At 42.1% G+C, this 13626-nt stretch overlaps 1 protein-coding gene across 4 annotated transcripts in view; it reads left to right on the forward strand.

Moving 5' to 3' along the window:
* The window catches only part of JADE2 (jade family PHD finger 2), a 214210-nt gene that overhangs the window by 25606 nt on the left and 174978 nt on the right, over positions 1 to 13626 (forward strand). For all 4 annotated transcript variants that reach the window (XM_034403960.3, XM_034403949.3, XM_034403944.2 and 1 more), the window contains exons 2-3: positions 4049 to 4106; positions 9170 to 9255. In XM_034403960.3, the coding sequence (XP_034259851.1) occupies positions 4049 to 4106; positions 9170 to 9255 (144 nt within the window). The remainder of the gene's footprint in view (positions 1 to 4048; positions 4107 to 9169; positions 9256 to 13626) is intronic.

Below are 13626 nucleotides of genomic sequence, written 5' to 3' on the forward strand. Positions count from 1 at the left end.
GATAGCTTAGAGAACCTCAGACCAGTGTGTTAAGATTCTTTGTGGTTTCCTTTTATGGGATAATTTTGTAATTGCATGCTAAATACACCTTCATCACTTCAATTTTTGTAAAGCAGGTGTGTCAACAAAGGCTTTTTCTCGCGCTAAGGAAATATATGAGCCCTTAATACTTAAGGTGTAGTCAAATTATGTCCCCAAGATGAAGCAGTTAACTTTTTCATGCAATGAGGGAACAGATAATTTTAGCTTCTTTTGCCTGTTTCTAAAGTGATTCTGATGTTTTCTCTCCCATATACATATATCTGTCACTTGAGGAGACAGGAGGAAAAGAGGACGATGAAGAACAACAAGACTATGATCCAGTCTTGTCACGCCTAGTGGAAAAAAATAGGATGAAGAAACACAAGAAAAGATGATGGAAGAAGCTGAAATTGCAGCCACCTCATTTTTCTTTATTGCAGGATATGTAGAGCTGCATTTATTGTCTCTAGGTTGCAAATTGGCAACTAGCTATTAAAATCTTGCATTTCATATAGATTAGATCTATGAAAATGGTCACAAAATTATATGCATACCTCTGCTAATATAGTGCATGTAATTAGAAAGGATGCAGTTATGACCACAATTGAGCCCAAAATTTGTGTTGCTGAGACATTTGTTGTGAATTTTTATCTTTCCTGCCACAGTTATTAAGTGAATCACTGCAGTTGTTAAGCTAGTAACACGGTTGTTAAGTGAATCTGGCTTTCCCGTTGAGTTTGCTTGTCAGAAGGTCACAAAAGGTGATCACATAAATATGACTGGTTACCAAGCATCTGAATTTTGATCATGTGAGCATAGGGATGCTGCAATGGTTGTAAGTGTGAAAAACGGTCATAAGTCCCCCTTTTCAGTGCTGTTGTAACTTGGAATGGTCACTAAAGGAACTGTTGTAAGTCGAGGACTACCTGTACTTGCCTTGGATCTTTTATCCTTAGATGTGGATAGTTTTTGTCTAATAAGGGATGTCATCTGTATCCTACTGGAGTAGTTTAGGTTACTGAATATGGAAATAGAGAATGCAATTAACCCATTTTTGTTATGTAGGATACTGGTATGATTAGATCTATACCAGGGGTGAAATGCTCCCGGTTTGAACCGGATTGGTCGATCTGGTAGCAATGGCGGTGGGTGGTTCGGAGAACCGGTAGCAAAAATTCCTGCCGCCGCCCCCCCCATGCCCAGCTGAGTCCCGCAATCATCAGAGGCTTTTTTTTTAATTTTTAAAAGCATTTTTTCTACAACCTCTTCGGTCGAAAAAATGCTTTTAAAAGTAAAAAAAAACCGCCTCTGATGATCGCACAGCTCAGCTGGGATCGTCAGAGGCTTTTAAAAGAAAAAAAAAAGCCTCTGACGATCAGAGGCTTTTAAAAGCAGAGGTTGTAGAAAAAATGGTTTTAAAAGTAAAAAAAAAAAAAGTTGGCCACGCCCACCCAGTCACATTACCCCCCACCAAGCCACGGCCACAGAACCGGTAGTAACAAATTTTACATTTCACCACTGATCTATGCACTTTCATATGAACCCCAATATAACTACAGGGAATCCTAACTAACAAGTGGTAATTGGAACCAGGAACACGGTTGTTAAGTGTTAAGTTAAGTTAAGATACAACATCACATGACTGCCGACTGTATAGTGGCAGTGTTCCAGCAGTACCAGCTGCTGTTATTACGTGAATCTTACGGTCTCAGTGTCCCATGGTCACATGAATGCCATTCGTGATAATCTGCCTTCTCCATTGATTTTCGTTGTCAGAAACTGGCAGTGCAGGTTGCAAATGGCAATTACATGACGGCAGCGTTGTATTTGCAAGTCGGTTGCCAAGTACCTGAGTTACAATCACATGACCACACAGAAACTGCAATGGCTGTAACTACAGGGACCTCTTGTGAGTCCCCTTCGTTAAATGCTGCTGTAACTGGTCACTGAACAAGCAGATTTTAAACAAAGACTACCTGTATATTTTTCTGAACAGTTCGGACTAAGGTTTCTCTGCTGTCAGAACTCTTGATACTGTTTTATTCTCAGTATCTTATCTGATTCCATGGAAAGTAGGAAAAAATTTCCAAATTAATTAATTATAGGTAGTCCTTGACTTATAATTGAGCCCGAAATTTCTGTTACCAAGCAACAGTTAAGTGAATTTTGCCCCATTTTACGACCCTTCTTGCCACAGTTGTTAAGTGAATCACTGCAGTTATTAAATGAGTAAGACATCTGTTAAGTGAAACTGGCTTTCCCATTGACTTTGCTCATCAGAAGATCACAAAAAGTGATCACATGACCTTAGGACGCTGCAGCCATCATAAATATGAGCTAATTGCCAAGCATCCAAATTTTGATCATGTGACTGGGGAATTCTGCAATGGTCATAAATGTGAAAAACAGTCATAAGTCACTTCAGTTCTGTTGTAACTTTGAACGTTCACTAAATAAATGGTTGTAAGTCAAGAACTACCTGTATAGATAGTGCCTTATCTGTAACTTCTACCAATGATCTCCCACCATTTGTGTGCTTTGTATACATTTAGATATCTTGTATCCGATATGCACCAGATGAGATATGTGTGATGTTTACTTATCTGCTTGCTTCTATTGTAATATGGAGATACTGCTATAGGTGCTGTAGATATGCAGCACTGCATTTGGCATATTACTCCCTCATGTGTCAATTGGTTTATAAAATTAATTCTATATGCAAATAATATGTCTATATTTTAAATTGTATGTAAAAACTTCCCTTTTTCATACTGTTTTTTCACATCTAGTAATGTACAATTGCAACCTGTGGAATACAACCTCTGTTTGTTCTAGTTATTCCTACAGGTTTGACTACACTTACTGAAATATCATTAAATGATTTTCTTACTCATTATTCATCAAAATCATTATCTGGGTAAAATGTAATTAAAACCAGGGCTGCAAAAAGAAATTTATTTAGTATTTATTTATTTAGTCTTCTATTTAGTGAATTTGCTTGCCATACAATTTGCTTGTAGATTTCACAGAAGAAATCAACATACTCTAGAAATAACTGTATATACATAAACATACACAGTAAATATGGCAGAATTATACATAGAGTTTTAAAGATTATTAAAGTAAAACAAAGTTAAACTCAGTCACGTACACATTACAGTGTACATAATTACAGTAATGCAACAGGATCTAGTTGAGTCACCTGTTTCATACCAAAAACCTAGCAAGAAGCGAACAGCTCTGGGAAATTTTTTTACAACAATCTTGTGGAAGGAAAACAGTCAGCGCTTTCTTATAAGAATAATAAAAGCGAACATTCTGGAGTGATACTTTTCATATCCTCATAAAACTGCCCAACTACTTCTAATTTTTGGAGAAATTTTCAAAACTGCAGAGTAGGCCATTGTATTTGATTGACTTTCTGTGTAGAACAACCACCTATAGTTTAAATTCCAAGCGAACTACCAAAATACTACTTACTTGTCCAAGTCCTCATTTTCCCTTCCCATTTATATATGAATACAGTTGCTTCAAAATAAAACCATTTCCATCCTTGTTTTATGCTTTGGTTTCATGCCATTGGTCCATGCCGTTGCAATTTTATCCTCAGATGCTTTTCAAATGGATTTTCCCAAACTCTTAATTCATTGGGTTGTTGAACTTGAATAATAAGTTGTAAGATAGATAGCATTTTAGCTGCATTGTTTCTATGGACTTACCAAGTAAAATCCTTAGTGGAGAATCCTTAGTTGTAGGGGTGGTTTGAAAATTATACTTATGAGTCAAGTTGCATAATTAAAAGTAAGATACACTCATGCATCCAAGAGGCAGAGACTTGAAAAGAAAATAATGTTACATCTAAAAATTTTATTTTTTAAAAAAGCCCTTAGTAATTTACTGTCATTACTAAGTATTCACTGGTGGTGCTGGGTTAATGCGATGTGTGGATTTCCTGAGATAACAGTGATTTGGTGCCATAATGAGTTTCTTGAACAGCAAATGTAATGTTCAATTTCTTTTCTTACAGATGGAAGAGAAACGGCGAAAATACTCGATCAGCAGTGATAACTCAGACACCACTGACAGTAAGACTTTTTATTCAAGCCTTACAACAAGATAACCAAATGATGATTCACCTTCAGTAGGGAAAGAATTTGAATAATTACTTGCAGACAGTTGGGGAAACTACGTGTTACAGGTAGACAGGTAGACTACGTGGACAATGAATTGTATACAGGGATTACTTATAAATATATTACAAGAAGTAAATACCTATTTACATATCTGTCAATTGAAGTCTTATAACTACTGTACTTGTCTTCCTGTTGTGAATAATGTGGTTAAAATAGGCCAATGGCAAAACCTTGATCTAGAACAGGGGTCCCTAAACTTGACAGCTTTAAGACTTGAGGGCTTCAACTCCCAGAATTCTCCAGCCAGCATAGCTGGCTGGAGAATTCTGGGAGCTGAAGTCCACAAGTCTTAAAGCTGCCAAATTTGAAGATCTCTGATCTAGAAGTAAGCCTATTTGCAAACACAGGTGGGCTTCAAGTTGAGTTATCTGGTAGCTGGACAATAATTACAAGGATAGGGATTTTGAAAGTAGAACATGCTTCAAAATTATTCTCCAAACCAAAAGGTTTAGTCAAAAAGTATACCTCTTCTGTCCTTCTACATTTCTTACTTTGTCGTATCCAAGTGACATGAAGCTACTCTACTTTTACTGCTTCTTCCTGTTAAAACCTAAGCCCTAGCTGGAACCCTTGGTGCTTAAGAACTAATGTCTGAGTTTGGGCAGTTAAAGAAATCCAGAGTGTAGTTAATTGTGCAAGGCTATCTCCGTTGACCAAAGGAACTGGCTTTGGACTTGTACCAGGCATGGAACTTACTTTGGCTTGCAAATGCTATGTAAACTTATCAATAAAACCCGTACCTACCTTTAAACAAGGTACAAGGTGTGACTTTTAGAGCCACATGATACTGTGAAGCTGCTATCTGTTCTTGGAAAAGGGAGGTTGTAGTTAGGTTTATGATTACTCTAGTTAAAATATCACCCGCTGTACAAAAAGCAAAGCCAGCAGAGATGAGGCAGGGCTATTTAAAGACTGAATGGTTTTAAAGAGGTTGTGTTTTTTTTAAGTCTGCAGGCAAAACCGTATATTTTTAGGACTACTGTATTTCGGGGGTGTTGCAACATTACTCAAACAGGAAGAGGGGGAAGTCCTTCCAGTGGGTACCTGCTTTGTCCTCAGGTGGTTCTGCGGCTGTTTGAGGCAGAGGAAACAATACTCGGCTGGCTGACTCTATAAATGTGTGTGCATATACACACATAGAGAACCTTACTGCTGCTTTCTCTTAGGTCTCTGAGAGTCACAATTTCAGAAAAGATAATACTACTGAAAAGAGTCAGATTTGCCCAGAGAATGCTAGTTGCTATCTGTTAATTCTCATTCATTCATTCTCTCTCTCTCTCCCTCCCTCTCTCCCCCTCCCTCTTTCTCTCTCCCTCCCTCCCACTCTCTCTTTTCCTCCCCCCCACCCCACACACACACAGGGAGAGGGAAAGAGAAAGAGAAAAAGGCAGTATACATCAGAATTTGAAATGTGTAAATTTAAGATAAAAGATTCAAAACTTTAACCTTTCCATGTTAATTCTATATTTATTTGAAAATAGGGTTTTTTAAAAGTATTATAACAATATGTATGATTCAGTATGGAAAGAAATCCTTCCCTATTAAGATTAATATTTGATTTACAGGTATGGGGGGGGGAAGGAGTATGTTTGATGTTTATAGGACAGTTACTCTGTGCAATCTTGGCACTGCTTGAAAATCGACTAAATGTTAAAAAATAATATGTATATGTAGTTCGTTAGCAAAAAAAACAAAACCTTTTGTTCATTAGTGTAGAAAGGCACAGTGTAAATCAAATATCACCTAAAATAAAAATTGCTTTGGTCTAAATTTTGCAAATGTGTTGGTTTAAAATTCGGTTTGTACTTAAAAACGATCAGGTCTTGTAGTTCATTGTGATAGTTGGGCACCCAACTAGAAACCAGGAGACTGTGAGTTCTGATCTCGCCTTAAGCCAGCGGGGTGACCTTGGGCCAGTCCCTCTCTCTCAGTCCCAGAAAGAAAGCAATGGCAAATCACTTCTGCAATCATGCCAGGAAAGTTGCAGGGACTTTCAGGACAGTCACTAAGAATCAGTGCTGACTTAAAGTCACACATACACAACCAAACAAATAACCTCATCGTGTTCTTCATGGTACAACTTTTGTATCCTTTTGGGGTCAAATTGTGTATTAAAGATGCTACCAGTAAGGTGACTTGTAAATCTCAGATTCAGGAGGGGATTGATATATGAGGTAGCCTTCTCAACTAGAACAAAACGTTATCTACTGGGGTTTGAAAGTAAAAAGAGCACATGCAATTAATTCCTTGTGACAATTTGCTTTGAAAGTAAAGAGTGTTCACATTCTCCAAAATCTTCACTATGAGGATTATGGATGTGGGAGTCCTTATTTGCACTGTTGCAAGAACAGTGTCTTTTAAAAAAAGAAAACACAAGGTAGAGATACATTAGCCCTGCAAAAAAACAAAACAAAAAACAAAGCAAAATTTCTAGAAACAAAATGAAGGAACACTAAAAAAACCAAATCCTTATAGCTTCTGCTGAAATGCAGCGAGCCCCCTACTAGTTGTGTTTTAAAAATTCTTACCATAGTATTAGGTAGTTCCTTTAAAATAAATTAAGGAAGAATGATGTTTATGAACAATTAATATGGAAGTCTGGAACTTATACAGTCCATTTGTGCGGATACACAGCACTTCTGCTAAATTACACTCATCAAGAAAACTGTCCAAGCAGTCTCTGAGAATCAGACACAACTGAATGGAAGAGGGAAAAAGACACTTGACATGGGTATAAGGGATCTTGCTAGGCTTCTTCACTGCAGCCTTCACTTTTTTCACTTATCCAAACATTGTCATAGTAGTTACTTGATTATAATTTTAAATTATAATGCAAATATAGATATGAAAGGTAACGCAGAAGATTTGATAGCCAATCTCTCTTTAAAAGTGCAAGGATAAGAAAACCAGTGAGCAGAAAATTCAAGTTGATGGGAGCAGCATGCTTAAAACTTGCTGATTGGTGATTCTAGCACATCAGAACAAGAAAACCCTTCAGACCCACACAACATATAATTCAATCAGAGTTTATTTTAGCCATAATCAGATTATACAACTTCTAGAAGTGGGCTGCAAAATTCTTAACTACCACTCAATTAACAAATTGTCAGGGTTCACTCTATATTTGAACCCTACTTGAAAGCCAGATATATACATTGTGACTTAGCACGGTGTATGAACCCAATTGTATATCAGTATTAAAAAGCAATGATTTTGAGACCATATTCCTCTCTCAAACATAGTTCATTGCATGGAAAACTTGGGCAACTAGCTACAATTTGTGAGTGTGGAAGAGGGGCGGTTGATGGAGGAAATTTACCTAACCCACATTTTTCTGCTTAATATTAATTCATTCCATGGAAGAGACAAACCGAGGCAAGCAATTTCAAACTCACAGGTGCAAAACCCAAGGCTGGGAAATATGCACTGCATAAAAATGCTAATTTAACCCAGATTTTCCTACTCCAGTCTCTATCAGGACCCAGTTACATGAAAAAGACACATGACCATAAGTTCAAAATTACAAAGCAAATTGAGGGAGACTGGAAGTAATGTCTGAGTTCACAGATGCATTCTAATTTACAGTTAATTAAGCTGCTTTATTTTGTGAATCAGTACAATTGCTGGCTTTGCGAAGTACACAGAACCATAACCTAACTGCTTGGGTTAGGTTTGCAAATACACTGAGCCAATAAATTAGTTAACAATATTTTAGTTTAACATGTTGTGTGACCCCAAACAGTGAGGGGTTGAGAACTCCTGAGACCCATGTTATGTACCCCACAATAATTTCTACTTCTCTGGGATAGCCAAGTAAAAAAATAACATTTGAGTAAAAAGAATTTAAAAATTTAGTGAAGTATTGGGTTTTTCATCCTTTACCTGGTGATGGGTTACGTGTCTCTAGATTTGTATTCAATTACTTTCTAAAATAAAAATAAACATCAAAATAATGATTGTCTCCCAGGGTCCCAGCACTCATACAAACATATAAGCAAATCAACCTTCTGGTACACTTTCTGTTTTCTTTTGGGGATCTAGCAGCAAGTCAATAAAGCAACAAATAATAAATTATCTGTGACCATCTTGAATGCCCCATTTAGAAAGAAATACCTGAGTCCAGATTGGATTTGGGGAACTGATGAGTAAATTTGCTCTGTTTTCTCTAATCAAGATGGTGATTATAAGTTTGATAGTTCTCTAGCCAAGAAAAAAATGAGAAGAAAGATGAACCATTTTAAGCCATGCAGGTCAGGAGATTTTGAGATCACTCCAGAATAAATGTTTATAATTCTTTGGGGAAAAGGAATGAAAGTAGCAAGCATTCCATAGAAATAAATCACCTTTGTGGATATGAATAGAGCTGACCCTGAAGGGAAGGGCTGACATGGGGAAATGATTAAAAAATACATGAAAGGGTTGAAGTTGGTCAGGTAAAGACCCTTGACCATCTCATGCCTGAGAAAACTGTTTTGTAAACAAGAGATGTATGATATATATATATATAGACATATGCAGAATTTCATATCTACTGTTTCCTTATTCTCTGCAATTAAAGTTATTTGCCTAATCTATCTACTTGGAAATTCAGAGTTCAGAAAGAGGATAACATTTTCTGGTAAGACACACTAACAACAATAATAGAACTTTTAAAAATGCAGAGTTAAGTTTGCATAATCTGCAGATATTTTAATGCCAAGGGATACTAAGAGCGCAATCGATTTATTGATTTGATTTATTTATCCCTTTTGTTCAGAAGCTTAAGTTGGTATATGTAATATGGAGACTTAATGTCAGATTTTGACAAATTGAAATTGCTGGCATATGTTGCTATTCCATGCTGAAAGCTGAAAGCATTTGAGATTTGTGTACTGCAAACAACATTTGGTTCGCAATTAAGCTGTTCTTAATTTAAGGCTTGGTTTATCTTTAACTTAATTTATTTTTCTTCAAAGGTCAAACAACATCAACTTCAAGATGCTCCAAAATTCCAAATACAAAATCTGGTTGGTCAAGGCAAAAGGAGAAGAAACCCTCAGAGGTTTGTTGAATTTTTTATTTTCTTAGACCCTCTTCTTGGCATTTTTCTATAACTGTTCAGTTATGAACTACACTCTTAACAAGTGCATGGGTGCAGAACAAAGAAAGTAAATAGAGGAAATAAATTTGATTCAATTTAAATTAAATTTGGTATAACTAAAATGATTCATCATGTGCCTATTTTTCCCCTTAAGCCATTTTAAAATTAAACAAATAGGTTTGTAGTCTCAAGTTTGCAGTCTTGCCTTTGAACTTTCCTCCCCATCTTGTTATCTTTGTGTTAGACTTCAATTCTTGTAAGCCCTAGCTAGCATAAGGAATCTGAGATGATGGTTAGTGCCTTTTCCGTCTCCAATTAATCACTAAGGAGAAAGCTTGGTCTGGCACAAGGAACTGCAGAATTTGCCACATAATTTTAATTATTTTAAATAAATAAATAAATAAATAAATAATTTTATTTCTATACCGCCCTTCTCCCGAAGGACTCAGGGCGGTGTACAGCCAATTTAAAAACATAACACACAACAATAATTAAAAATTAAAATAATTACATAGATTTGGCCGATTTAAAACCCCAAACATCTAAAATGCCCCAATTAAAATTATTAAGTTGATAGCCCTGCCTGGCGGAACAACAGGGTCTTCAGTGCGCAACGAAACACTCGGAGGTCGGAGATCTTGCGTATTTCTGGGGGCAGTTCATTCCACAGGGCTGGGGCTCCCACAGAAAAGGCCCTCCCCCTGGGTGTCGCCAGCCGACATAACTTGGCTGATGGCACCCTGAGAAGACCCTCTCTGTGGGAGCGGACTGGTCGGTGGGAGGCTATTGGTGGCAGAAGACGGTCTCGAAGGTACCCGGGTCCTATGCCATGGAGCGCTTTAAAGGTGGTAACCAACACCTTGAATCGCACCCGGAAGACCACTGGGAGCCAGTGCAGCTCGCGCAGGAGGGGTGTCACGCGGGCACAACGAGTTGCGCCCATAACCACCCGCGCGGCCGCATTCTGGACCAGTTGGAGCCTCTGAGTGCTCTTCAAGGGGAGCCCCATGTAGAGAGCATTACAATAGTCCAGCCGGGAGGTGACAAGGGCATGAGTGACCGTGCGCAAGGCGTCCCGGTCCAGAAAGGGCTGCAACTGGCGGATCAGGCGAACCTGATAAAAGGCCCCCCTGGCCACGGCCGTCATATGCTCTTCTAAAGACAGCCGTGCGTCCAGGAGGACACCCAGATTGCGAGCCCTCTCTGTGGGGGGCAAAGATTCACCCCCAATAGTCAGTGATGGCACCTGCTGACTATATCGGGACGCCGGCAGCCACAGCCACTCGGTCTTGGACGGGTTGAGTCTGAGCCTGTTCCTCCCCATCCAGACCCGCACGGCCTCCAGGCAGCGAGACATCACATCAAGGGCATCGTTGGGGTGGTCTGGGGTGGAGATGTACAGCTGAGTATCATCAGCGTACAGATGACACTTCACCCCAAAACCACGGATGATCTCACCCAGTGGCTTCACATAAATGTTGAACAGAAGGGGCGAGAGGACCGACCCTTGTGGCACTCCCCATGCGAGATGCCTCGAGGTCGACCTCTGCCCCCCTGCCAACACGAACTGCGAGCGGTCGGAGAGGAAGGAGGAGAACCACCGCAGAACGGTGCCCCCTATTCCTAACCCTCTTAACCGCCGCAGCATGATACCATGGTCGATGGTATCAAAAGCCGCTGAGAGATCTAATAGGACTAGGACAGAGGAGCAACCCCTGTCCCGAGCCCTCCAGAGATCATCCACCAACGCGACCAATGCCGTTTCTGTGCTGTGCCCCTGCCTGAAGCCCGACTGGCACGGGTCTAGATAGATAGCTTCATCCAGGTGCCCGGGCAGTTGTCGTGCCACCACACTCTCAACAACCTTCGCCACAAAACGAAGGTTGGAGACCGGACGGTAGTTAACTAATTCAGCCGGGTCCAGGGAAGGCTTCTTGAGGAGGGGCCTCACCACCGCCTCTTTCAAGGCGGCGGGAAAGGCACCCTCACTCAGAGAAGCAGTTATAATCCCCTGGAGCCAGCCTCGTGTAACCTCCCGGGAGGCCAGTACCAACCAGGAGGGACACGGGTCCAATAAACATGTGGCGGCACTAATCCTACCCAGAACCCTGTCCACATCTTCGGGAGCCACAGGATCAAACTCCTCCCAGATAATATTCTCAAGGCCTGCCCCTGTCTCCTCCCCTGGACTCATCCAATCGGAGTCCAAGCCATCCCGAATCCGAGTGACTTTATCATGCAGGAATTGCACAAAATCCTCAGCGCGGCCTTGCAAGGGATCTTCCCGCACTCCCCCCCGAAGAAGGGAGTGGGTCACCCTAAACAGGGCGGCTGGGCGGTTCTCTGCAGATGCGATAAGAGCGGAAAAATGGTTAGATTTCGCCGCTTTTATCGCCACTAGGTAGGTCTTGATATAAGACCTCACCTGTGTCCGGTCGGAATCAGATTGACTAGTCCTCCAAATGCTCTCTAGGCGTCTTTTCCGACGCTTCATCTCTCTCAGCTCCTCAGAGAACCAAGGAGCCAATTGAGATCGGCATCGGGTCAGAGGCCGCAAAGGCACGACGCGGTCCAAAGCTCCGGTGGCCGCACTCTCCCAGGCGGCCACCAGCTCTTCAGTCGAGTCGTGTGCGAGAGTCTCAGGAAACGGCCCAAGCTCCGTCAGGAACCTTTCGGGGTCCATCAGGCGCCTGGGACGGAACCATTTGGTCGGTTCCGTCTCCCTGCGGCGGGGGAAAGCGGTAGGAAAGTCCAAGTGAAGGAGCGAATGATCTGTCCATGACAAGGGTTTGATGTCTAGGTCCCCTCTACCAAGATCATTCAACCACTGACCAGAGACAAAAATCAGGTCCAGAGTGTGTCCCCCTATGTGAGTCGGGCGTTGAACTAACTGGGTCAGGTCCATGGCCGTCATGGAAGCCATGAACTCCCGAGCCGCCTCTGACGCCTCACCCGCAGACGGAAGGTTGAAATCCCCCATGACAATAAGTCTGGGGGTGTCAACCGCCACCCGGGCAATGACGTCGAGTAGCTCGGGCAGGGTCGCTGCCACGTGGCAGGGAGCCAGGTACGCAGTCAGCAAACCCATCTGCACCCCACGGCCCCACTTCACAAAGAGGGACTCACATCCGGCTATCTGAGGAACAGTGGTCTCCCTCGGACAAAGACTCTCCCTAATAAACACCGCCACTCCCCCACCCCTCCCCTGGGCCCTTGGCTGATGAAATGCACAGAAACCTGGTGGGCACATTTCAACGAGGGGGACCCCCCCTCTTGGCCCAACCAGGTCTCCGTAATACCTGCCAGGTCCGCACCCCCCTCTAAAATAAGATCACAAATGAGGGGGGCTTTATTAACAACCGACCTGGCATTACACAACATCAGCCGCGGACCCTGGGCCTGAGACTCTGCACAACCCAGGACACGAGTCGCGCATTGGGGGCCGGGGTGCGTAATTACTTGTAAACAGCGTGTGCGCACCCCCAGCACATGATATGGCCCCCTGCGCCCGTCATACCTGCCCCTCCCACTCATTGTTTCAATTACACAGCCCTTCCTATCGTCCCCCTGCTCCCCGGTTAAATTTCCTTTCACGACCCCTCTGTTGCAGCCAATCGACCCATCACCCCGCTCAGTTGCTATCTGAACCCCCCCGGGTCCACTTTTACAACCCCCTCCCTTCCTCCCGGGTCCCCTTAAAATTTTGGTTAAAAATTTAGCTAAAAAACCCCTCAACCCCCTTCTCGCACCATGCCACCTCTCGGGGTTCCAAAGCCCGTCATTAAGGTAGGCCCTCGATAGAGTGGAGGGCCAAACCTGCGAGAGGGGGGAGTCTCGCAGTGCACATAGCTCCGCCGCCGAGTACATCAAGTAAAATCAGAATGGGAAGGCAGTTTGGTAGGGTCCACAGAGTCCTAGGACAGAAGGTCTTTTTATAAGCAGCAACCCGGAATCCCCTGCTCTCTCACAGCAGCGGAAGGAGTTGGTTTATACAGTCAGCGGGAGAAAAGTTTTTCCCAGCCACCCTCTCACAGTGGTTGGCCAGATGTCCAAAGGCAAGGAATTTGATGGTATCATCCCTTCTGATAAAAGATGGTTCAAACAGCCAACTTCCCTCAGGGTCCACAAAATACTGTCCAAGTCCCCATCTGCCGGGAGTTTCGATGGAAGTAATTAATATGATTTGATTTGAAGCGGGGTACAAATAAAGCTGCCCAGTAGTTGCCCAGTAATTCCGTAGGAGGATAGATGTATACACAAGGGAGAGGAGAGGGTGAGGGGGGGGGAGGAAGGCTGACTCCCAGGCCGATAACAGGGCCAGAAAGGGGGGGG

This window comes from Pantherophis guttatus, chromosome 2 (genome assembly GCF_059756535.1).
Source record: "Pantherophis guttatus breed Tessera chromosome 2, ASM5975653v1, whole genome shotgun sequence".
In the NCBI taxonomy this organism is placed as follows: domain Eukaryota; kingdom Metazoa; phylum Chordata; class Lepidosauria; order Squamata; family Colubridae; genus Pantherophis; species Pantherophis guttatus.